Below are 25,734 nucleotides of genomic sequence, written 5' to 3'. Positions count from 1 at the left end.
GTGTGTTGGCTTTGGTTTTTTTTCTGCTCTACATTTCTGGTATTATATGAATTGCTTAGTAGTATCTGTGTGCACTTCTCTACCTACATGGCAAAATTAGATTAAACTATGTGTCATAGACACCATGCTGTTAAACAATAATGGTGATTCTCTTGCGGCACATACCTTTTGAGGAGAACAGATGCCTCAGCTGTTATTGGATTAAGAATGTCTGGGTTCTGCTCCTGGCTTCCATCTGAAGATCACTCTGAGTATAATAGGGTGGCCGAGTATAACAGTGTGAGTATGGTGGCACAAGGGTTTGCTTGTGGCAGGGTTTAACATCTTTTGTGGTTCCACAAGCATCAGGATGAGCTTTTTTTCACAGGAAGAGTATGTGATGAATTGTGTATGCTTAGCACTGGAAGTGGAGAAGAGGGGAATTTAAACTTCTTAGCTGTGTGTGATAGACCTCGCCAGTGAACAGCTGGGGGAGAGACTCTTTTAGCTCTAGGGGTGACAGCTTGTGTACTTGGGGGTGCGATAGGATTAGATAGCAATTTCCATTCATTTCAAAATAACCTTGCTCAGGAGGGTCAGGAATCTGGAGATGTAGGAACCCATAGCTCACCATTGTTACTGTAAGTTTTATTGAACATTATGCTCTAATTAAAAAAAAAAAGCTTTTGGAATCAAATTTGACCTGAATATAACTCCGTTGGCTTCTGCGTTCTTACACTAGGGATTAATTTGGCCCTTTCTACTTTTATGTAATGAGCTGATTGCCACAGTATCTTATCCTTGTTACACAATCGCCCTTGTCTGGCTGTGTCCCTGGAGTACTCTGTGTGTGTGTTTCTAGATCTAGGGTCTCACCTTGACTGACTGTATTTAGTCCTACAGCCTCACCCCAACTGCAGGTACGTGCTTGCCTAGGACTTTGATATAGTGTATGTATGTGTATATATGTGCATTTTCATTCCAAGTTCAAACACTATGTACAGACAAGCATACACATATGTGAGAATTCAGGGACTTTTTCATTTGGCTGGCTGTATCCCTGCAGTGTTTGCTTTTACAAGGGGTAGGGGATAGAGGGAAGGTTACTATCAGAGATCTCATTTAAACAAGAAGGAGCATAGGAAAATACATTCTTTATTATTCTTCTGTAACAACAAGCCAGAAATATAATATACCTTTAAAAATTTTCTGTCTCATGCCAAAGAAACCTCCATTCAATCATTTTAGAAAATCTTGTTGCTCTCCTTCAAACAGTAACAAAAAGAAAAAGAAATTACAAGTGCCATCTGTTCCCTGCAAGAAATGTGCCTGCCTGTACTACAGGTGGGTGTGTGGGGAAGGGCAGCAGGGGGAGCAGAAGGGGCGTTTCTGGTGGCCCTGCCAGTCCCTACATCACCCTGGCACGTGTTGGACCTGCCTGCCCCAGAAAACCATTTCCTGAGGGCAGGCATCTGCCTGTGGCATTGGTATGCCTGCCTGCAGCAAAGAGTGCGTTCAGGGGGATTCCCCCCATGCCTAGCCATGCCTGCAGGGGGAACAGGAGCCCCTGTCCCCACACACCAGAGGAACCCATTGCCTGGGCACAAAAGGAGCACTGGGTCTCATTCTGTATCCGCATCCCACAGGAGAGCTTCATTTCTGACCACGCTGCATACCATGTTCCCTAGAGTGCCTGTGGACAGTGCAGCAGCTCGGTCACACTAGGGCAGCCTGTTTTCCAGGTGTGCTAGGGAACAGAGTAAGAGCCTGTTTGCAAACAGTGGTATAAAGTGGGCATTTCCCAGTGAACCCTGTTACTCTGCATGAAAGAGGACAGGTCCTTGTCCTTCCAAGCCCAGTATCTGCTTTCCACTGGGACTCCCCATAGCAGCCAGCCTTCATGTTTCTCAGCAGCTCTCTTTTCTCCCCTTTCCTGTCTTCTCCTTTCCTGGGTGAGTTTCTAAACATAGCAGTCCCTTGTCTAGGGTTGAGATGAATCCAGACTTTCTGCCTTATAAATGAAAACAAAAAGGAAAGGATGGGCAAGGTCATCATCAGTCCCACAACACAAGATATAGAAAATATTATTAGCAACAAAGAAAAATTGGTCAGGGTAGGAGGAGGTCATGGGGATGGTGCAGGGAAAGGAGGTTTTCACCCCCCAACCCCTGCATTGTCCTCCACCTCCCTCCCATTCATTTTACCTCTAGCCTATCCCCTTAAAAACAATCTCTCTCTCACTCTATTGCTCACTCACACACACACACATACACACACACACACATATATAGATCCCATTTGTTTTGTGCAATATTTCACCATTATTTGATGCAAGTAAAATATAGATCTATAAATATACCGCTCTGACTCAAGTCCCATTTCAAGTATGATTGCGGAGTCCAGTATGGTAAAGGGAGAAGTTCCCCTGAGAGGGAGGTTGGGGAGAGGTTTGGATCCAGCAGGCAGAGTCTAGTCCTGGCTTGCTGGGAATGTGGAGCAGCAGTAACACGCATACGGAGTCTGCAGTGCACCAGTTCTGCCCTTCAGATCGGGCTACAGTTGCCGCACATGGGATGGTTGGAGTGGCTATAGAGTGTATGGGGGAAGAGTCTTTCCTCCTCACATCTTGTGAGCCCTCCTCCTCCTCTTCTCCACAAGCAGTGTGCTGGGAGTGGGGTACAATGTGTGTGCACACTTGTGGGTAGACTGCTTCTCCCAGTCCCTCCAGGGCAGCCTGGTCTTCTGCTTCCTGAAGAACAGCCTCCCCTGTCCCATGTATCCCTGTGTCAAAGGGAAGTCATGCTGAAACAGTCCAGAGCATCCTGTCTCTTTGCCTCTGGTGGCCCTGGGTAGGCCAGGAGGGATTTTGCCACTCCAGACTTTGATTAAAGACTTGGTATTTTGTGCCCGTGGGTCAGTACAACCACCTGTCTGGGACCAGAAGGGGGTGAGAGGCCAGCGTGCATCACTTCCACAGGGATCCAGCAGCAGCGAGCAGGAGGGCTGTGAGATGTCCAAAGGCATTGGGATCCAGCTGGAGCAGGGGGAAAAGGTGACGTGCCCTGGCAGGGTCCACCTGCAGTGCATGCTCGGCTCTGAACACAGGTTGCTAGCGAAACACCCTGCAAAGCTGGGCTGGCTGCCAGCTTGTTTCCTGATGGCAGGGATCACAGCATCCACAGGCACTGCGGATGCACGACCTCCGGTGTCATCTTCCTCGCCCAGGAATACCCACTGTGACCGGTTAGAGCAGGTTACCATGGCAATATGCATTCTCCCCTGGAGACAGCATTTTATCCCACTTCCAGTGATACAAAATGAGTCCTTATGTTGAGTTCCTTTCATTTTTTTTTTCCCCTCTCACTTGTTTTTTTTTTTTTCCTGTTGTGTCGGAAAGAGCTAAGACTAATAGGAGGCACTGCAGTCTGAGAGCTTTAAAATCTGGTTGGGGGAAGTCACCCTACATGACAGTGGCAGTGTGCGCAGTTGTGTGTGTGGGCACACTCATGTGCAGCTATGGATGGCAGTGAACACAGAGTGATGGTGAGGGGACCATATGCGGGCTGTGCTGCCTACTGTGCTGGAGTCTCCCACCTGTGCCATGCTGTGGTCCAGGTTTGAACCTTCATCTCAAGACCCTCCAGAACTGTGCCCCATCTCTTCAGTCACCCCAGCTGCATAACCCTGCTCCATACACTGTGCCTGCCGCTCTGCCAGCCATGCCAGCTCTTGGGTTGCGTCTTCTCCCACCACCTTCCCATAGGTTCACACTACTCCTCAGCATGGCTTACACTACCAAGAGTGGTAAGCCACCTCCTCCTCTAGTCTTTCCTGATGACCCACTTGTGCTCTGCCAATCCAACATTTCCAGATGGAGGCTTCATATCCTTCCTTACCCTCTCCATTTATCATAGAAAACAAAATAGAAAACAAGAACACACCTTATTTTTTTCATGCTGTGTACTCATTTCCACAGACTCATGCTGTAACCTTAATAACTTTGCCTCTCTCCATGCTCTCCCACCCATTTCCACTGACTCTGTACTATGGCTGAGATGTTTCTGTTGGCTCCTCAGTGGCAGGGTGCATGTATTTTGTTTGAAGCAGGAGGTGGTATGCACTGTTTTGATAAGACTAAGGTAAAATGGCTGAATGTATTCATGGCTGCATGTAGAGGGCAGATCAGCATGGGCACATGTGGATCTGCATGCACAGGTGGCGTGTCTGGAGCTGGGTCTGACTGTGCCTGTGTGTTGGCATCAGAATGAGTCAGTGTGTGTGTGTACAGGAGGACAGCTCTGTATCTGTGCACATACAGCAGATGATATGTGTGTCAGCTTGCAGATTTGGACTTGGCCGGGCGCAAAAAGAGGGACACTGCACTCCCTGGCAGTGTGTTTGAGTGATACGGGTATCTTTCCACCTTTAAAAGTGAGAAGGGAAATCTCCCCTGACTGTTGTCATCCCCTAGAGACTTTCCCTCCCTTCTGATGTGCTCTCGGCAGCACTGACTTGTAGGGTGGGCAGCAACTTACTGTCACACAACAGCAGTGACCCTAACAGAGACGCATGGACATTTCTGATGTCCTGCTCCTCACATAAGCTTTCACAGAACTGCTCTCTGTTTGCAGAGAGCTCTTGACAGGATACAGGACAACTGAGGACCGAAGCTGAGAGGATGACACAGGTTCCCAGAAGGTGCCAGCTGCCTCCACAGCAGGCATGCGAGGGAAACTCTGTGCAAGGGCATGAGGCACAGCAAGCACTCGAGGTCTGACTCTACTTTATTTGTCTGGGAGGGCCCAAGGGTGAAAGGGCACAAAATGGGCCTGGGGCAGAGGAACAGAAATTGAGCCAGGTGCCCTGACTCCCCAGAAGCATGTTGCACTACTTGGGTGAGTGGAGCAATAGCACAGTCTGTCTGTCTGTCTGGGAGGATGTATTTTGGGAGGACCCCATGCTTGACTGCTCTCCGGTACCTTTGTTCATTGCTGTCCCTTCCTTCCTAGAAGAGTTTCATGCCACAGAAGAGATTTGTTTTTGCTCTTCATGTTCACCTTCTGTGTCACCCATAAGTGGCTGCCTCTTCTTCAGCTCCCGGTGGTACTTGGCCATAAGGGAGGCATAGATGCAACCATAAGCAGCTGCCACCACCATCATGATGCAAACGATGCCGCAAACCACCCCTGCGATGATAACAGTGCCAATAGCCCGGCGCACGCTCACAGGCCTATATCGCTGTTTCTGAGGACATCCCACACTGGGCTCCACTTCTGTTTCTGGGCCTGATTTAGATTTGGAAGGAGTTGGGCTTCCTTTAGTGCAGGGTGGGCCAGTATTGTCCAGCACTGTAGAGCTGTTCTCATCATCCAGCTGGGAGCAGTAGTTAAACATCTCCATGGGCACCATTCGCATATCCTTCCCTTTCAGCTCCTTGGGCAGGGTACACGCCAGCTGGTCGATTTTCCCACCTGTCCCAATAGAGATAATACGGGTGAACCACAGCTTCGTCCCGATACAGTGACAGCAGAGCTAGATCCCCAAGTGGGGTAAGTTCCTATGATTCCATTCACACCTGCTAAGTATTTGCCCTACATAAGTCAGCCATAGCAGCATTATGGTTACCAAGTGGGGAACTGCTTTATTATAGCAGTGGGGCCATAAAATCCAGTCCCTCGTGTGAATGCATTGCTGAGTAGAGAGAGTATTCAAGACAGCCTGCCAGATCCTCAGTGCTTGTCAAAGATGGAGGGAGGGAGGAATGGCTGCACCTCCGTGCACCTGGCAGAAGGAGCACATGTGGTATCCTCTAAAATGATTGTTTTGCCTAACTTGGAGGCATTTTGTATGCCTTGGCCCCCACAACTGGAACAGCTTCAACTACGGCAGCTGGCTGGTATGCTTCTGCCTAGGTTGGATTCGACAGTAGAGCTCATGGTGCATGATATCTGCGTAGACATCTTTAAGGCCAAGACATGAAAGCCCTCTTAAAATGTCTATTAAGTCAGCCTCATACTGTTTAGTGAGTTATATAAGTGTCAGTAGAAACCATTTTAGAAAAGGAGAAATTAAAGCAAAAAGGTAGGACCAGGCTGTATCTTCTCAAAATAACAACAGACACACAGTCCCATCTTCTAACAACTAATCCATCCCCCCTCTGTGAAAATAGTGACAGATGTTGAAACAAATGCTTGAGTGAGTTTGGGCAATTTCTTTGGAAGGGGACAAAAAAGCAAAATTAACTCCGTGTGCTTTCCATTGACTCTGTGATATGATAGTCAAGAAAGAAAACAAACAAACAAACAAACAAAAGAGGGAAGTGGCATTCGTATGCTTGTTTGATTCTGCTCACACAAATGCATATTTCAGACCGCAGTGTAGCCATAGGCATAGATAATCTTTTTGCAGCATGGCTGTGATCAGGAAGGACGTGACAGCTGACTGTTGCTATCCGTGTGATTTGAGACCCTTTCCTACTCATTGGCTCCAACGACAGAAGGTCAGGCCTTCAATCATAATTCCTGTAAAATGTGCCATCTTTCTCTGAGTTGCAGCTCCTGAAAGCGTGTCATCCTGTCGGCATTCCTGCTAAGTGATACGTACCTTTCCAGCCCTCTGTATTTCGAGGAAAAGCTGGAAATACAAACTTGTCAAAAACTGTTTGGTTTGAAATGATGATTTTATAGCCAGTCTGACTTGGGCCTCATTGTTAATTTGAGCTTTAGTTTGGTTTTGCTAATGTTAGTTGCAGTATTTTCCTAAGTGGCACTGTTTCCTATGGTTCTTTTGTTGAAAGCAAACCTGATGCTTTACAGCCAAATCTGGCTTTCACTTCTCCCAGCTTAAGAAAGAGTACGGGATGGTTATTTTCAAGCATGAAAAACATTTTTTCTCTTTAGGCAGAAAGGGCAAGGGGACCTCATAATCCTAAAATTTTGATGTTATTTGAGGAAAGTTCTTTCCCAAGAAAAAAAGTAATCTTTCAGATTAGAAACAAAACAAGGAAATAGGAGATCTGGGGCTGCTGAGGACTTCTCAGACTGGCAGTGTTGCTATGTGAAGGTGCGGTGGCACCTAAAGAGACAAAAGTTTCTTAGCATTGTAGCACAGCCCTCATGCTCCTTGGCTAAGATCTAGCATTCAGGTCAGCCTGACCTGCCAGATGTATCTGCTCGTGTTTCTTCCCTGCCTGCCTTTGTCTGCCTTTCCGCAGAAGACCACGGAGCTTGGCTCCCGCTGCGCAAGAACCTACCTCTGTAGGAGAACCACTCCATCCAGTGCTTGAAGTCCCGGAGGTTGCAGTCGCATTCCCAGGGGTTATCCCCAACTTGGAGTTGCTGCAGGCTGGTTAGAGGTTCAAAGGTCACCCTGTCCAGGCTCTGCAGGCGATTGGACCTGAGAGAGAGGGAGCGGAGAGCAGGCAGGTCGTCAAAGATGCCCGAAGGTATCTGGGCCAGGCCATTGATGGAGAGATCCAGCTGGCGCAGCAGGGCCGTGTGCTGTAGCAGGTCCTTGTCCAAGGCCCGGATGCTGTTGTTCCTCAGATGGAGCTCCGTGAGGTTCCCCAGGTCACTGAAGATGTTCTGAGGGAGCTGGTCCAAGAAGTTGTTGGATAGATCCAGCCTTTGTAGGGCAGAGAGGTTGGAAAACACTGCTCCCGGCAGGTTGCTGAGTTTGTTGTTGAGAAAGAGGAAGGTCCTGGTGTTCGTGGGGATGTCTGAGGGGATGGAAGAGAGGCCCAAGCCACTACAGTCCACTTCCAGGTTGCCGCTGTTACACTTGCAGGAGGAAGGACAAGCAAAGAAGGACTCGGCAGCACATAGAGACAGCCAACAGCCAAGCACTGGTAGGTGAAAAGCAGGGGAAAGAGAGTGCGTGTGTTAGAGCAGTGCTTTCCCATCCTCACCCATCACCGCCTTGAGCCCAGCTACGGCTACGATATAACCCTCACAGAGGGACTCTTCACCGCAGTGCCCTGCAGTGTAGTGAGCTTCCTCACAGCTACATCCCTTTACTGCTGCCCTGTACCCTGGCAGCAGGATTTTCCTCTTAGCCTTCTTTTCAAGAGCAAGCAAGTAAATATCCTTCCAGTTTCACAAGGAAGTTAGAACAGTGCATCCCAGAGGACTTTGCTGCCAGGTACTAGAGCACTGGAACCTGTCAGAGGAGAATGGAGCAGAGAGAGGTGGGAGGTGTCACCGCTGATAAAGGACAGCTCTTTCTAAACAGTCAGAGTTGAGAGAGGAGGGACTGGTATATATTAGAAGCTCTATTTTTTCAGAAATAGACATGTTAATGAAAAGCTTTTAAGAAAAATGAAAACAAAACAACCTACATCTCAGTTGTGCTCCTGCAGTTTGAATCCTAATCTTTGTGATTAGACCTTCTTAGACCCAGGTCTAAGTTAGCTTCTAAATCAGGGTAGCATTTGCTTTCCATATCCACAGTGTGTTGCGTGGACCTTGTGGCAAGAGACTTTTTTATTAATTAGATCACATTACAAAGGGATGATCAAGAAAGCTGTTAAAAAGTAACAAGGAGTCCCTACAACACTGGGCACCTGGTACTTGCCATTGCTCTCAAAATAGTTTCTGAATCCCACAGCAATAGCCCCACAAGTATCTCCTCTGACCAAAATTGCCCATAGCAATGGAGATGAGGGAAAAAACTGCAGGTTGGTAGTTGAAGAAAAAGGTGTTAGGAAAAAGGTTAGCACACACACCCTTTCTCCTGCAGTGTCTCAAAGGTGAGGTCAGACAATCCACAAAACAGCATTTTTTAGAGCTGTTGTGGATCACCATTCCAAACATGGGTCCAGATCCTGTGAGTGGTGTCAGAGGACTAGTTACCAACCCTCTCCCTGGGAGCCAGTGGCTTTTAAAACTCTCATTTCTGTGACAAAGAAGCATCAGCAACAGGAAAGCAAGCTTTCTGCCTTCTGTCATTAGAGGAGTGGGAGTTATGTTTAAGCAGACTATGTAAAACATTTGCATCCTTCATCTTCATTCCTATTGTGGAATTGAGATTAGTTTCTTCAATGTGGGAAGCAAATTCAGCTCCCTCGCTGGTTTTTAAGGTGACAAGTTTGAGCATTTGACTAAAACTGAAGCAGGTTTTTCTGTATGTCATGCCCTGTCCTCTCCCTTTCTCACTTTTCTTCAGAGAAAGTAGTCACTTGGGGTTGCTAGAATCTTTTTAGGGGTGAATGGTAGCTAAAGTGGATGCATTTATTGTCTCGCCATTTTTTCCTGGACTGGAAATCAGATTCTTCTGTTCTGCTTTTTTCCAAAGAACCAATAAGCAGGTATTTTGTTTCTTAACCCCAAAGGAATTGTGAAAGGACTGCCACAGGAGAGGGAGCCAGTGGAGACCCATGCTCTGAAGCAGCTCTGCATGGAACAGCTCTACAGTCAGCCATGCTCTTCCTCTCTTCCCTCGCACCACTCTCTCTAGAGTTTAGTCTGACCCATAGCCCATTTTTTTAATATCAACTTTGCTTCTGTCAGCGCTGCTGCCTTCATACCCAAACCCTGTCATCCTGCCTAGGGCCTTTTTGTGTTCCCAGCGATCCTTGAGAGAGCTGGCAGATTTATGGACTGGTAGCCTAAGGAGAACTACACAGTTTGGATCCTAAACTATATTACTTTATTAAGGGCCAAGGGATAAGTGTTCAGAGAGAGTGTCTCAGCTCTTTTTTATTTCATCCATCTTTCACAACTCCTGCAAGAACTTTTTTCTGTCCTACAGTTGAGATCTCAGGTGTACATCAGCCCAGGCTGTGCCAATCTGTATGTTCTTTTAATAATAATTATGGATCCTTATGGTGAAATACGAGAGAGATCTTTACCCTGAGCACCTCTGTGCTTCCTTTTCATGCAAAGGTTGGGGTCAACAGCAGAGATTGCCATGAAAGCAGATCATAGCCTGTGGACTGGTGCAGTGCAGGTACTGGCTGGCTGACTGATATATAATTCCATCCAGAATACATTGCATTCTTGCTGTAGGGAGAGAATTAAAAGAATGGGAGCTAGAGTGGGGAAGGGAGAGAGCCGTGAGTCACTCAGGTAACCCCATCTTTTCCTGGATGCTTAACAATAGATTGATAGCTGTGTTGATGAGATAACACTTAGCTGCTTTGTACACCAAGAAAGGTAAGAGCAGACTGTGTGTAATGCTATACAGGTGGCATTCTGTTCAGGGCTTATCTCTCAAAATGCCTACCCGCCACCGGCCCCAACTGGGTGGCTTTGGGGTTCCACCAGAATGTGTGCTGGCAGTGGCTGGAAGGAACAAAGTCTCAGGCAGCTGGCTGTGGTTATGTTCAGGAACTGGATTTATGCCAAGTTTCTGCAGACGTATAGGATGTGCCAAAAATGTCTTGTTGTTACCCATATATTGCTTTGTGCTCTTGGAAATATTTTACTAAAATCATAGGGAGGAGAAGGTCTGATTTCATTTTCAGTCCCTGCAAGAGGTGCATCCACAAGGACGTGAGCTGAGACCAAGGAATTCATCGCACTGGTTAGAATGCAGCTCTACGGGCAAGAGAGGCAGGGAAGTGATAGAACCTGAAGCTGTCTTCCAGCCCTACAGAAGGATGAGTAGTATGTGTTTTCATGTTAGGGGAAGATGAAGTTACATTGTGGGGTGTTTGGTGACTCTGACAGGTAGCAGAAAGCTGATCCACGTATATCAGATTAAGTCAAGGCTCAGTAGCATTCATTATAAATAATTTATACAGCAGTCTAGTCTGTGAGGATGGGTTACAAAGACACCTGTTTTCTGGAGAAGGAAACAATTCCCCCAGCTTCTTACAGTAGCAGCCCCAAATTTGATCAGGGGGGCAGGAACAAGGGAAACCACAGCTCGGCACCTAGGTATGCAATAGTGATGGATACCCTCCAAGTGCTCCCTTTCCTCTGCTGTAGTCCCCAGATGGTTCTCTGAAGTGCAGGCACATTCCCTGAAGCCCCTATCAGTCTCTGCTCTGCATTCAGGGATACTATAGCAGATGCCCTGGTCCACTGGGAAGATGCACAGGCTGAACTTTTACAATTTAATTTAAAAGAGATCTTCTTTATTTACTCCTTGATTTTCACTACATGTGGCAGTGCCCAGTAGGAGAATTCTGCGTTCGCATCCTGCATTCCCTTCTAAAATCTGTCATGACTTCTGCTGTGAAGAGCTGGGAGCCTTGCTCAGCAGCCTATGTATAAACCCCTACTACAGAGAGGAGTCTGCAGCTTACAGGATGCCGGTCTGAGAAATGTTCGGAGTGCATCTTTGTGCCATGGTATCTGTCTCGCTGTTTCTCACCTGCCAGGCCCACTGGAATTCAGAAGCAATCATCACTCGCTGTCCCACTTTAAGCCCATCTTCAGCTTTAGAGTCTCACTCTCCCTCCTAGCTCGCCTGGCCTCTAAAGGAATCAGGAATTAGTTCAAATATCTCCATTCTTAGCTGTCCCTCTCCCCTATTCTTAACCCTGATGTGACCTATTTTCTTTCCACTCCCTTGACAAACAGGATCATTGTAGTTAGTACCTGAGTAGGCATTACTTACGACAAGCCTCTTGCCACCTCATGAGGAACCTGCTCCTCCACCGGTGGCCAGCAGTTGTAGGCAGCATTGTTGTCTTCTCCAGCGTGTCTTCACATCCACCAGCCAGCCTGGCGCACGGCCCCAAAGGGAGGAGGAATGACCTTGTAGCCTGCCTGCCAGGTCCTGGAGGGGGAGAGCAGAGCAGAGCGGGTGAGATTCAGTTCCCTGGGCACAGGGCTGGGCTCCGTGTTGTCCTTTCCCCTCCCCAACTAGAGTTTTGCCTTTGAGGCATTAGCTCAGTTTTGGAGGAGAGATGGAGGATGTTTCAGCAGGCGCAGCATGACAAAGGCACAACGTTAATTCACTTTGAACCTCGCAGTGCAGAGATAAGGCCGAAGAGACAAGCCGGTGCTTGAACAGCCTGCTATGGTAGCTACATTAGCCTCCCGCTCAAGGTTAACCTGATGAATTGCTGAGGTGACCCTGCCAGGGCAGCAGACTCCAGCTCGTTCCCTCTCGCCTCCACGCAGGCTGGTACCACCTGTGCATCCTCTCCCTGACACACAGCTCAAGCTCACTGAGGTCTGGGCACCAGCAGCTGCCAAGGCGCTTCTCCCCCCACCCCTGTATTCCGTGCTAGTGCTTCCTTTATGTTTTAAGGTAAAATGGATGTGATGGCTAGAGCAGGGCTGAGCAGAGCACAGCTTCAGCTTAGGGATTTCACACTGCAGCAACTGCGGGAGCTGAAGAGCGAGTGAGCCTCGGAGGAGAAGGGAGGACCCGGGGCGGGGGAGACTGAGTGGGAGTGTTGAAAAGAGAGGAATTACATCTCAATTAGAAGAAGGAAAAATGCTCAGTCTAATTAGAAACCCAAAGACCATAAACTCTCCCCTGACAATGAGTGACTGACAACAGGTTCCAACTTCCCTCCCGCTTCCCTTTTGGATACAGGCAAGCAAGAAAAGGGGAAACCCCACGGACCCTCCTGTCCCCCTGCTTGCTCTCTGACGTGCCACCCACAGTCGCAGCAGCAGTTAGATGGACACATTTCAACCAGGGTACAGAAATAAACCATCCTCCATGCCCTCTGAGGGGCTCTGACAACATCCACAGCCATTATTATAACTGGGTGCTGCACTCCCACCGGGACACCCTCCCCACACACGTGCCAGCTGCTTCCCCTCCCCCAGGCTCCCATGACTGATTTATTTTATATGGGAATGTAAACCACCAGGAAATATTTAAATTAGCACCTTGATGAGACAGATGAGCAGGTTCAGTGCCTGGACTAGTACATTTTGCAAGGCTATTTAGATAATTTACCCAAATGCCAATGCACCAAATAGAGGAATACCTCTCACGGCACTGAAACCGATCCAGCCTTCACCCGTTGCAGCCCCCCACTCCCCAAACCGAGCTAGAGCCCTTTCCCTGCAGTCCCTGCTGAAAGAGAAGCCGCAACAAATAACTGTCCCCAGTCGGTGCTTGCACTCGCCCTGGCTGAGAAGGAGACTTTCAGCCTCCCCCATATCAACGTCTCTGTCCTAACGGCCACCCCTGAAGTCTCCTGTCCCCGGCTGTCAGTATCAACAAAGAGGATGAAAAGCCGCAAGCACTTACCTGGAGGGGCTCTGCCCGCAGCCACTTCCACCCGATTCCCCGGGCACTGCCCGATTACAGCCTCTTCCTTCCCTCTCCCTCCTTGACTTTCACTCCCCGGCAGCAGGCTTTCCGTGTGCTCTATTTAACTCCCTACAGCACAGGAATAAACGGCAGAGTTAAGCTGACAGCCACAGAGCCTTATCTGCCTGCTGGATAGCGGGAGTCGTTCAGCTCCAAATCCCGTTGCCGAACAATCGCATCCTTGCTCTCAGCACCAGGGGCTGCCTGCCACGCTCCGTCTTTCCCTTTTCCCCACCTTCACTCCATCTAACTTTGTCAGGGTTATAGATAGCTCTGTTCCTTGCGCTCTCGCCTTTTGGCTCTGTTTTGTAACACCCCATCTGTATCAGCTGGCTCGGCTCCAATCAGGGGGGCTAAGCTTTTAAAAAAAAAAAAACCACCAGCTTCCTTGGGTGCTTTGTGACACGGCTTCCCTCTGCAGTGTCCCCTCAGCCCAGGCCCCCCACTCAGGCCATGGGCTGGTGTCTCCCCCACCCTGCTTGCTGCTCTGTGCAATTCAGCCATGCCACCCCCAGGCGACGGTGGGGGGCTGAGAGCAGGACCAACATACCGGGGCGCGAGGACGGTGATGGGGTCAGGGTTTCTAACCCTAGCTCCTTCTGCTCTGGCAGGGCAAGTCCGGCTCTTGCACTCATTTCTGGTACCTCACGGAAGCCTCTTTCTCTCAGGCAGCGCCAAGGCTCAGGCACGGAGTGCAGGGTGGGAGGAGCAGCCGTGTATAAATAAGCCCTTTCCCTATGTTTAGAATTTATTACAGTGCATAGTGATTAACACCTGTTCAGGCTTCAATGCTGTCTCCTGCGCTGCCACACGCACAAAGATGGAGGCGCCTTGATAAACCCAAGATTATTTTAAAAGCATGTCACACAAACACAGTGCTTCCCACCCCATAGATAGCAGCCACCCTTTGTGCACTCATACACATGTTTCGAAGACTTAAAAGCAGCTATCTTCATGTATGTATGCAGATATAGTCGCCAGTCTAGCTTACGTTTACAAATTTGTGCACAGAGTTGGGCTTGCACGCGTACTGGGGACTCTTCTGTGACCCATATTTATCAGCATTCATGTCTTGCACAAAACTGCCTGCTTCTCCAAGCATAACATATGCTCAGGTGGCAGAGCAGTAGATTTGGAATAGGTAGAGGTTCCTGACTACTGAAGTGCAAGGGACAATGAGCTTCTGCATTTATACCTTGAAGTAGTATGTTTATGGAGAAATTTTAATTCCAAGGATCCAGAAAAACCCAGTTTCTCCCACGTATCTATTGCCTATAAGCACATTAGACCCTTAGTGATTAACATTCTGCAGCCAGGAGAGAGCAAGGAGGCAGAGAGGATTTTTAAGAGTTTCTTTTTTAAAGGTTTTCTCTGACTTATCTTGAATTCTGACTTAATTAGCTGTTTTACTGTGGCCCAAGAGATGCCTTCCGCTCTGCAGAGCACCAGGCCAGCTGCGCTCACTGCCAACACAGCACTGGGAACCTCATAGTCCTGGGGCAATTAGCACCTGCCCACAGCACAAGGCTCTCCAGAGCACCACCAAATCTGTCCGGCTGCTTTCAGCCTGAGAGCCGGGGGCTTTTCCAGCAGTGAGGACTCTGTCAGACCTAGGAGTGCCCCCCCATGCACCCCCAGCCCAAGAGGTGAGGCACCATGCCACCTGTTCAGAACTAGCATGGCATTGCCTGGGTTTGGGGGCTCAAGGCTGATCTGCATTGCTGGAGCTCAGAATGCTCTGAAGTCACCCAAGGGCTCCACAAACCAGGCGTTAGTTTTTCTTCCAGGCTTACTAGGTGATTCCTTCCCCCTGGAGCAACATGTCAGCTGAATGCTTTGTGATCCATCAGACACGGTGTCCAGAGCTTTCTTCCACGTGCTTGGAGTTGAGTCTCTTTTCCAGATTCTGGAGAAATTAACAGAGTAGCCTGTGGGGGCTGGTGATGGCCTTTTCTTCTTGCCGTTTGATATAGGACAGTAAAAGACAACTTTTTTAGTTTCAGCTGAAAGCAACAGAATGAAATCATCCATTTCTGGCCCATGGGCTCCAGTGGCCAAAAATACACTGAGCTGGAGTGCCACTTGGACATCTGGCCTGCTGTCAGACTCAAGAGGACTCTCTAATGAGGATTCCCTTAATTGGCTCGAACAGGGAACTTTACTGCTGGGGGGGATGCTCAGGAGATTGTAATGGCTCTGCAGCAGTTGCCAGGGCATAAAAGCTACAGCAGGCACTATCACTGTCTTGTGCTTCCTGTATCCCTGCCCAGTCACCAGTAATGTTTGCAGTATCACTCTAAAGCCTTAGCTTTCATAAGTCAGGTCCCAAGGACCACACTGTGAGGCTGGGGAGGGTTTCAGTTAACTGCATCCACATACTGTTTTACTAACACTTCCCAATTCTGTGACACATTCTATCCAAAGCTTTCCATCTGCTTTATGAATGGCTCTTACCGTGGTTGTAGGTGTTGTTGATATTTTCTATTTAATGACCCCCAGAATTAAGGCTGAGGTCGTAACTGGTAGTGCCTCTGCTCTAGGTAGATGGATAAAGCTATCCCATTTTCCAGACAGGGACACTGAGGCTAGAGAGACAGGTGACTGTGTCACTAGGATGAGTCGCAGTCAGAAACAGAGCCCAGCAACCTCTGTCTCTGATTATCTCTCCTAGTCCTTTGCACTAACCCTTGGATCATGGCTCAGGGATCAGACTCCGTTAACAGCCTGGCTTACGAGCATTGGCAGGGCACGTGGGTGACCTATATTACAAAAGAGTAGGTAACAGAGGCTGCAACAGATGCCAGCAATAAATTATCAGGAAGTACACACAGACACTCATCCCTCCCCCATACTCTCCTTGGCAAGTGATGGCAAAGTCCCCTTCCCCTTTCCAATGTTGAACTGCTTCAACCTTTATCAGAAAAGCCGCAGGGTGAGGGAGGGCATAGAGGACACTTTAAGGAGATTATCTTTTTTTCCTCCCCTTTTCTTGTTGTGTTTAGGATTCTTGTTTATTACCATCACCCATAATGTAGGGGGACAGTGGTACCCTAGAGCCCAGTGATTAAAGCATGTTGTTCTATGTTTGTTCCTTCATCAGCCCTTGGGGGAGAAAAGCTGGTGCACAGAGGGCAGGGAGACGCGGCAGCCATGGGGTCTGACTACAGCAACTGAAAGTTCATGAAGTAACCTGGCTGATGGGTCCTAGGGCGAAATCGTGCTCCTGACAGTACCACAAGTGGGTTTAGAGCGCATGGAGATGATGCCTGTTCCTGGTCCCCCAAGAGACCTAGGTCGGTCTAGCAAATCATTGACCACAAGAGGTCACCTTGTCTGAGCGGCAGCTCCTCGTTTGTTGTTTATTTGGACTGCGAAAGCACCCAGAGGAGGCAGCCAAGCTCAGCAGCACTGTAGAAACATACAGTGTGTGTCGCTGCCCCAGTGAGCTTCTGAGCTAAATAGCTGGGGGCTTCATTTCCAGCACTTGCTGATTTATTAACACATGTGTTCAGGATTCATTAGTGTTGTGCTGTCACAATCAATGGAAAGCACATTTTAAATTCACACTAGAAACCCAGCTGTAGAAGAAATGGTGCCATCTGACTTGCAGTGATCGATCACAGCTAAGCAAAACACCTCACACAGAAAGCTGTAAAGTAAGTGGAAGGCGTGCAAAACCCACTCGGTATTGTAAGGGACTCTGCCACATTCCTGACTTGGTATGAATAAAAACCTCACCCTATTCTCTGGGATGTAAAGAGGTCAAAAAGCTTCTCATCTTGGAATGACAATGTGTAGGCACCTCTGAAATGCAAATGTGATTGGTGTTAAAAAATGTTTCTTCTCCAAGCCCCTCCAAGAAAAATCAACTTTATCTCCATTTTACGGAGGGATAAACTCTGACAGAGGTAACAATGGCTGCTGAGTTTACCTGGCTGAAATTTCAGCTGCCCAGCTTTTGATACCTCATCATGAGCCCACATCAGTTCCCCACTCAATATTTTTCAAAGCTGCCAAGTGCAGTGCTTACACTGGATCACTTGGGCTTGTAAATGCTCTCCTGTCCTGCAGAGATGATTTGTAAGGCTTATCAAAGTTACACAGAATAAAGGAGTTTTGGTGGGGCTTTCCCAAAGCTTCCTGATGGGCCTGTGGCAAAATCAGGAGAGAAGACAGTTTTCTTGATTCCTCATCCCGTACCTTAACCAAGAAACCTTATTTACATCCCAAGCCTCCCTGACCAATGCACAATAATGAGACTGAGAGATGTTAGAGGGGCTGGAAATACCAAGGGCATTGGGCCCCGTCAAACCCTCTGGGAAAGCACAGAGGATCCGAAGGGGAGCCAGGGCAGGTAGCACTGATGGGAAAGACCCAGATTGTTGTGGAGAAGTGGGATTCCTTGGGAAGCTGTGGAAGCAGGTGGGGAGACCGGGATATCCAACACGGGAGTGACAGGAAAGTCCCAGCACAGCGAGAGTGCAGCATATGGAGGAGGCCCAGAGCAGCAGCAGGAGGAGAGCTGAGGGGGCAGTTGACAGGAAGAAATCCAGCCATGTGTGTGCCAGCATCTTCTCCAAGTATTATTGAATGCGACAGACCACGTGCATGTTTCCTCCATGCAAAACAGAGGCAGCTGAGAAGGGAAGCGGGTGAGGGAGTGGGAGAGGGGCTCAGAGGAGGGACACGTGAGCTGACTACCCAGTTTCCTCCTCTTTTTCTTGCCACAGAGTGATGTTTTTGTTCTTCTCACACTGTTGGCAAAAATTGGTAACCGAGTGAGATGTGGAGGGGGGTTCTACATGAAGGCTGAGATAACATTTTCTGATCCAGCCGGGAACAGTTGGCTGTGGGTGGTGGCTTGTCACCAGCCCTGCCAATTCTAATCCAGATCCCAGTTTTTCTCTTTCTCTCAGCTGTGAAGAGCCTTCTCTACAACTTTAATTTCCTGCAGGGGTTAATCCCATGGTCAGTAGTAGCTCAGGCCCTTAATCCTTGCACTCAGCCCCTTGACAGAAGGACTGCAGCCGCTCCTGACCCAGCAGGTCTGAGGGAGGCATCATTCTGCTCCCAGTTCCTCCTTTACACCCCACGAGCATTCTTCAGCTCACTGGCATTTAAAATGCCACACACACACCCCCCTTCCTGCCAAGCCTAGCCCGGGGCTGTGGTGGGTGGCACATCCCAGGGAGAGGCTCCAGGCCAAGAAGGCGGCTTGGTGGGAGAATCCTAGTTCTGTGGTCCTCATTCCCCTCCCCACACCACACCAGGTATTTTCCACACTTCTTAGTTGGATGGTGCTCTGGATCCCCAAGTAATCTCTTTCTTGTTTTTATTCAGGTAGTGTTCAAGAAGGAGGGTATGCATGGGCCCACATTTGTGAAGCGTTCCCCGAGGGCTCAGAAATTTTGAGATGATCCCAGTACCTTCCCTGGGTCTCTTATTAGGGGCAAAGGATGCAGCAGATCCATAAGAGGGAAGGTCCCAGCCTGTCTGAGATGAGATATACATTTACATGCACAGAGTAGTAGATGGAGGTGCATCAATTTAGCAGTAAGATAGGAAAATGTAAGTTTTTTTATCAATATAAGCTCTCAGTTCCCAGTTCTGTCCCTGGAGTGCTAGGCCAGACATCTATCAAACAGTACAGCCAGACTGCCGAACCAAGAGGCTTCCAGATCAATACCAAGAAACCCGTGTTGTACTTTATGGGGCCCAGGGCACCTCAGCCATAAGCCTTTCTCCTGTGCTTCCTCATTCCTAGAATCAGGTGAGCTTCTGCAAGCCTGGGTGATCCTACGCACACAAAATATCCCACACTACTTGTTTGCCATCATTCATGTCTGCATTTGCCCAAGAACTGGCTTTGCCTTTTTTGATAGTCTGTATTCTGAAATACACCGGGACTCCAAGCCCACTAGCCTTCCTAGTGCTTGACTCTGGTTACTTTTGCTTCTGGTGGAGAAGCCAAAGTGATGGAGAACTGCCACCACCTAAGCTGCTGAGTGAAAGAGTCCCTGCCCCTCCTCCTCACCCCGTACCTTGGCTTCATTTCCCCGGCTGCCAGCCTCTCTGAATCAGACCACCGGCTGCAAGGGTAGCGGCTTGCCACTTCAGCAGTTGGAGCAGGAGGAGGGAGAGGAGGTAGAAAACACAGTGGAACAAGGGAAGAACTTCATTGCTGTCCCACTTCCCAAGCCTGTGGCCCGGCGGGTGTTCACAGGGGCAGGGATTATCTATGCATGCACAGTGGTGGGGCAGAGCACAAGATGCCAGCAGTAAAAATCCTCTCTGCTCTTATCATAAGGGGATCGGTAATCCAGCATGCACACAGCTCCTGGCAAACCTCCCAAGGAAAGGCTGACTCTCATTGTTCGTACACGATGCATTTACACTGAACTCTGAAGGAGACCTTTTTCTGCCTTAGTGAGTTGCATAGATCTGTTTCACTTGGTTGCCACTGTGGCATGAGGTCGGCAGTGCTGCATGTTAGAGAGAGCCTGGAGCTCTTCTTCCCCTTCCCCATTGCCCCCATCACCTTCCCAGAGCATCCAAGAGGGGGATCCCTGCAAACTCCACACAAGCTGCTGCCTGCAGCTCCAGGGGTGCCTGAGGATCTCTGGGACACACTTACACTCTTTACAGGCTGGGAACATTGCCCATAGCTCAACAAGATGTGGTGACAGTTCTCACAACCCAGAGCTCCAGCCAGGATTCTTGGATGCATCTGGGTTAGCACACATATCACAGCCCATGCTGCCGAGCTTGCTGAGGCTGGGGAAGGTCTTCAAATTTGATGTGACTTTAGTTTTCTGGAGCGTTTGCAGCCACAGAAGAGTTATGAGTATAGCAATGTTCACATCCAATCAAAATCCCTAAAGGCAAGTGGTGTGGAGAGCAGGGCCCACCTTCAGCGCCTTTGCCCCCACACAGGTACCTCGCAGCAAAATCGCAGCAGCAGCATGCCCTGCTTTGGGGAGCACCGGCAGCAGAGAACCTCACCAGGAGTGGAAAGAGAGCCCAAGTGATGAGTGCTAAGTCAAGTTGCCTCTAACAGCTCCTCTCAAGACTCAGGATGTGGTTCTACTTTTTTATTCCTTGTGTGAGGGCATGGTCCATGGGGAAGGAAGCTTCCCAGCTTCCCAGCCTCCTTGGAGTGAAGAGGAACGTGGTGGCAGGGCCTGTCTGCAAAGTAACAGCCTTTTCTTGCAGTCAGTTGTGAAGTTCAGACTTGTATGGCCCTGCTGTAAATTTAAGTCTCAGTCCTTCCTGTGATGGGTGTGCGGCATTGCAGTGTATAAATAATGGAAAGTCTCTTGTTTTCCCATTCATAAAAAAAGAATCAAGAAAGTGCCATTTTCATTTTTTTAAAAAAATTGCCATATGATAAAATATGCTATTTGGCTTGCAAAGCCAAGCACTTAAATGTGAGTTAGTACCTGCAGAACCTTAATTCAGCCACTTGCATGTATGCATTACAACACAGCCTTTGCTTACCCGAGCAAGTACTATTTCTTTTTTTCACAGGACCTGTCCCATACTCAGTGTAAAGGTCACGTGATACTCAAGCTAACAATGAGGATGTAATAAATAAGGCTATTTTTATATGGTCAGTATTAAATATTAAACCGCAGTTTTGGCAGGTGGCCACAGTCTGTTCATTCCTAATTTTGCGGGTGCCCAACACGAGACCCTAGGGGCCATTTTGCAGAACTGCTGAGCACTCACAGCTGTTTTCCAAAATGCTGGCAGCTTAGCCAGCAAACTGGTATGATCTCGAGGAGTCAATAGCTCCAAGAGCCAAGAGGCCCCAGGCTCCGGTCCTGCACCTGCTGCTCCTTCCCTGTGTGGCTAAAGAGGAAGTCTCTTTCCCTTCAAAAGCAAGGAAAATAACCACTCTCTCTTGCCTCATCAGGAGCATAAATTCTCTATCATAAGCTATGAGGCAACTGTAGCAGCCAGCATCTTCAGAACACCACAAGACAATGAATAATGATGTGTTGCCTGCAGGGCTTGGATGGCAGGCAGTAAACAAATAAAACAGGCACACACTTTGCAGTACCAAAAAAATAACAGCCCCCTGCTTCACTCCCTGAGCACCATGTAGCCAGTGCCCTGAATGAGGCAGCTTATGAAAATAAAGCATGTCATCCTACCAGTCAGGACTGCAACCGGGTGCAGATGGCATGCTGCCCCCAATCCCAACATTTCCTAACTTTCAACTGCCAGTTTCTGCAATGTGAATAAAACCATATTTCAAGTAATCCCACCCCTTGCAGGTGAAACAACTTTTCCTTCCATCTCTCCAGCCTGGAACTGAACTGGTTTATAGGAAAAAAAATACTTCTTCTTGCTATTAAGACACCCTCAGCCACACAAAGCATTTTTCTGAGCCAGCATTTGATAAAGCCACAGCAGGAATAAGGTATTTCCATGCAGTAGGGACAGAAAGAGCCCAGGACTCCAACTCCAGCTCCTTCCTACTGAGGACTGGAGTGTGTGTCATGGTGTAGTACTCTGGAGCATTACCCAGCTGGCAGGAGTGTCCCAGTATGGTCATTTGAATTACGGCTTGAGCTACCCAGGGCTGGGACAGATGTCAAGAGGTGTAAGCAGCTGCTTGTAACCAAACATGGCAAGTGAAGGAAACTGCTTGATCTCTCTTTTGAATCAGCAGCAGGCAAGTGCTGAAGAGTCACCAAAGAACTGCCCAGAAATGCCCTCCCACAGGCTTGAGCCTGTCCTCATCCTGTTCCAGCCTCTGCTGCTCCCTGGATGCTTCTGTCCAGGTATCCTTATGGCCCTGTGCTGCTGCTGGTCTTCCCTGCTGCACCAAGGCACAGGTCTCCTTTCATCAGGCTTCTGTGGTTCTGAAGAGCCTATAAAATCCTTTCTGCATCAGGCTTAGAAAAGCCAGAGGAAGAGCAGAAAGCTGGAGTAGCTCATGAAGATATCGGAGCTGGGAGTGCACCTTGCTAGCGTGTGGCATTCACTTTGCTGGAGGCAAGGGTAAAGCTATGATCTGCTATAAAAATTACGTAAAAGGGCTTCCCCCCTTTCTCTTTGCAAAGAGCCCCTTTGCTCAGGATTTACCATAATTCCTCCAAGTGGGCAAGATACACTAACAGAGGCTGCACTGATGTCTGACAGTGAGACAACTCCCGCAAGCCTTTCACTCATGTGGAATAATTCCCTTGCAAATGTTGTTTGCCCACAGCAGTTGGAAGAAGATCCACCCCCCGCCCCCCAACAGACCCAAGCGACAAAGCTCAGAAGAAAAATGGTTTGCAATTCTGGAAAGGCACCCCCTCCTCCTCACCACTAGAAATGTCCCCTGCTTTGCGACAAGTCCCTGTGTGCCTTTAAGGGTCCCCCTGTCTTTTAAGGCTTTCCTTCTTTAAACCCTGCAATAGCAGCTGCTCCAGCCCTTCCCCAAATGAGACCTTCATTTCTCCCTCCATCCTTGGGTGGCAGATCAGGCACCCTGCTCACGACCATTGCCATTGGGGTTGTGCTGGACGTGGCACATTCAGGCTACCTGATAGTCCCCATGGCAGGCCTAGGGCCTGGCTCGGTCATGACCTGGTTGGAGCAACAGCTGCAAACATCCTCTCTCCCCAAACTGGGAGAGCTCTGATTTTACATGTCTCTCTTAATTAGCATGAGATGCAGTGGCAGTAATAAACTGAGCAGGCAGAGAGAGAAGGGGGGGTAGAATGCCCTGCGTGGGATGTATGTGCGCACGTGTCTGTGCATGTGTATATATGCACACATGTATATATGCGCGCGCACACACACACATGCTAACGCTTACATATATACCCCTACCCATAGGGGGCTTCACATCAGCTCATTTGGGACCTCATTCTCCCCCTTTCCTCCCAGGCAGGGCTGGACAAGTCCATGAAGTTTCTCTGTGCTGTGTTTCACTCCCACCCTCGGTGCTGTGCCTTCCGCCCAAAAGTTCAGAAATCACAGGCTCAGCCTGTGGGGATGCTTGGAAGCAACTTGGGACTTATTTTTGGCTCTACTTCTGATATGGCATCCTTCACTTCATGTCCTGTGGTCATGTCCATGAGCTTTGTGTGTGAAATTGTACATGCACACAGACACCCTTACACATACGCACGCCCCCTCATCCTAAAGTTGTATATTGAATGCTGGACCTGTTCAATTTTGGTCCTCACTTCTCCACTTTAGGTTGTTCTTACTGAGACAGCTGAGACCAAAATGATACCCAGCAAAGCCACCATGGGTCAGGTGAGTGGCACCTCACATGCCGACCCCTCTTACAGCTCGGAGGAGAGGACAAAAGCCAGGGCTCACCAGAAGCTGCTTGGTACCCGGTGACTACAGCAGCAAGCACTTAGCCTCAAAGCCTCACCTGAGCTGCCCGTGCTGCAATGAAAGACATTGGTGCCATTCACAGCTGGGAGAAGTTCCTCCCAGATGCCTGCACTGAAACTGGACTGGAACCAGAACCAGCAGCCTCTGCGGCAGGGTTGTCATCCTGCCTTATGGGGAAGATCGCTGCCCGTGAACCTCACACAACTGGGATTTGTGGACTGTGCCGTCTGGCAGACGGTGCTGCCCCTGACCACCACTCTGCTCCCCGAGGAAGCCGGTTCTTGGGGGGCAGCTCCACTGATCTCGCATAGCTGGGGAGCGGGGGGGAATACAAAAGAGAGATGTCATTACTTACCTCTCTCAGGCTGGGATGGACCCTCCTGTGAGAACGGCAGCTCTTCCAGCGAACACGGTACAATCCCAAAACAAATCCAGCAGAAAGTCCCTCCGTTGCCGGCTGGGCTCTCGGTGGACCCTAGCTGGCAGGAGCCCCTCCTAGCCAGCCGCTCACCCTGCGTGGAGGGCAGAGGATCCGCACGGCGAGATGGCAGCGTGGGAAAGGGACTGTAATCCTCCGTAAATAATAAATAGGGGAGAGGGAGAGGGAGAGAGAGGCGGGAGAGGGAGCGACTGCGCGCGGCGAAGTGACAGCTGGGGGTACATCTGCGATGGCAGCAGCACGCGCACAGGAGCGCGCAGAGACGGTGCAGAGGAGTCACCCTGCCAGGCAAGCAGGGTCTGCTCCGAAACACCCAAGGGAAGGAGCTTGGGAGGTTTTCCCTTCTCTCGACCCCTCCTAGAGAAAGGGCAGTTGCTGTCAGTCCCTTTCTCTCCCTCCTCCCCCCCTTGCCGCCATCCCTCTCCGGGTGCCGGGGAGGGGTGAGGAGATGCCAGGGCGGGGGAGCTCCCTACAGCCCCTCGGGAGGCAGATTGGTCAGGCACAGGTTATGAGAGGAGGCACGGAGCTGAACGCCTCCTCCCCTCCCTCCATCTCTCCCCTGCCTGGTATGGCTGATGACAATAAACCCGGAGAGAAAGGCGTGAGGAGGAGAAGGGATGAGCCCTGGGGAAGCACCCGAATCCAGCCCACTGCCTCTGTCAGGCTTCCCTCCGTGCTATCCCGTGGGCTCCTGCAGCCTGCCCCTGCCAGAATCAGACCCCTCACTTGCCTTCCTCCAGCTTGCTGAGGACCTCAGTAGCTCACGTTTGCAAGAATGACTCTTGCTGATCCACTTGAACTGCGTCTTCTGTCAGGTCCAGTATCATAAGCAGGCTGCCCTTGGTTTGGGCTTTTTGTTAATTTGAATTCGTCTGGAAGTTATCTTTTAAGTAAAATTTCTAGGGGACTTCAAGTAAAATTTTGAGTGGGGCAGCTCTGCTGCTGGCTTGAGAGAGAAAATAGGAATATTTCAGAAATATGGAATGGGGAATGCAAATGGATGGTGTGGGCAGGGCTGCTCTGCTGCTCTGGCACATTCTTCCATTTGAATCGTGGGGTTTATTTAACCATTGGACCGGCTGCCATGAAAACAGATTGTGAATGGCAAGGTACATCTTGATAAGCACCCTACAGGATGTAATCTTGCAACTCTTTGTTATGCCTTTTTGTTATGCGGCAGGCCCAAGAATTAAATCTTGGGGAAAGCTCCTTATAAGAATAGCATATGGATAATCAAAGAGAGAAGCCAGGGAAGGCAGACAGAAAGAGAGACAAGCAGAGGATGAGCTAATGAGGCAGACATGCTCAACAGAGGGATGAACAGGTGGAGGGGAAGGCTCTTATCTCCACAGTGAATGGCAGCACGTAACTCTGGAGAAAGCCAACCGCAGCCATGCAGCGGGCACTGCTTGGGTTTGCAGGCAGGGTGCCTGCTGGTGGGAAGTTGTGCACAGGTCTGGGTAGTTCATCGACATGGTGAAGCAACATCTAACTGCAGGGTGTGCAGCATTGCTTGTCCTCATGTTTTATTTCATTGCTGGGATGCTACAGTTGCACAGGTTGTTTGCACATTAGTAGGAATAAAACTATTAGCCATGGTCTCTCTGAGGACTCTACGGTTGTTGCTGTGATGCACACCAGGGCCACTGATCATTTCACGGACCTCGGATCTTCCCACTCCTACAGTATACTCTGCCACCAGAGAAAAAAGGCTCATTAACGATCAGTTATACTTTGGAACAAGC

General features: G+C 49.2%; 2 protein-coding genes across 5 annotated transcripts in view; one reads left to right on the top strand and one right to left on the bottom strand.

The window, feature by feature from the left end:
- Positions 1-25,734, top strand: part of CACNA2D4 (calcium voltage-gated channel auxiliary subunit alpha2delta 4) — a 131,200-nt gene that overhangs the window by 76,490 nt on the left and 28,976 nt on the right. The gene's annotated exons all lie outside the window — the stretch shown is intronic.
- Positions 1,117-24,682, bottom strand: LRTM2 (leucine rich repeats and transmembrane domains 2). 3 transcript variants are annotated; one of them, XR_011328882.1, is made up of 6 exons: positions 23,906-24,682; positions 13,141-13,272; positions 11,542-11,703; positions 7,232-7,822; positions 2,339-5,450; positions 1,117-1,990 (listed from the first exon to the last, which is right to left on the bottom strand). XR_011328882.1 is itself a non-coding variant. In XM_069807708.1 (5 exons), the coding sequence occupies exons 3-5, from the start codon at positions 11,606-11,608 to the stop codon at positions 4,996-4,998; spliced, it is 1,113 nt and encodes a 370-aa protein (XP_069663809.1). In that variant the 5' UTR covers positions 11,609-11,703; positions 13,141-13,272; positions 23,906-24,682; the 3' UTR covers positions 1,117-4,995. The 3 variants fall into 3 exon arrangements, 2 of the variants coding, with proteins under 2 accessions (XP_069663809.1, XP_069663810.1); XM_069807708.1 differs by having other exon boundaries at positions 1,117-5,450; XM_069807709.1 differs by lacking the exon at positions 23,906-24,682 and adding an exon at positions 13,754-14,008 and having other exon boundaries at positions 1,117-5,450.

The sequence above is a fragment of the Haliaeetus albicilla genome, chromosome 19, assembly GCF_947461875.1.
Source record: "Haliaeetus albicilla chromosome 19, bHalAlb1.1, whole genome shotgun sequence".
In the NCBI taxonomy this organism is placed as follows: Eukaryota; Metazoa; Chordata; class Aves; order Accipitriformes; family Accipitridae; genus Haliaeetus; species Haliaeetus albicilla.
Note: the sequence above shows the minus strand (reverse complement) of the source record. Positions and strands in the feature narration are given on the sequence as shown.

Coding starts and splice junctions, on each gene's coding strand:
- LRTM2 (XM_069807708.1), bottom strand. CDS start 11,608: ATGCTGCCTACAACTGCTGGCCACCGGTGGAGGAGCAGGTTCCTCATG. Junction 7,823..11,541: donor GAGGTGGCAAGAGGCTTGTC/GTAAGTAATGCC, acceptor TTCACCTACCAG/TGCTTGGCTGTTGGCTGTCT. Junction 5,451..7,231: donor GGAGTGGTTCTCCTACAGAG/GTAGGTTCTTGC, acceptor CTATTGGGACAG/GTGGGAAAATCGACCAGCTG.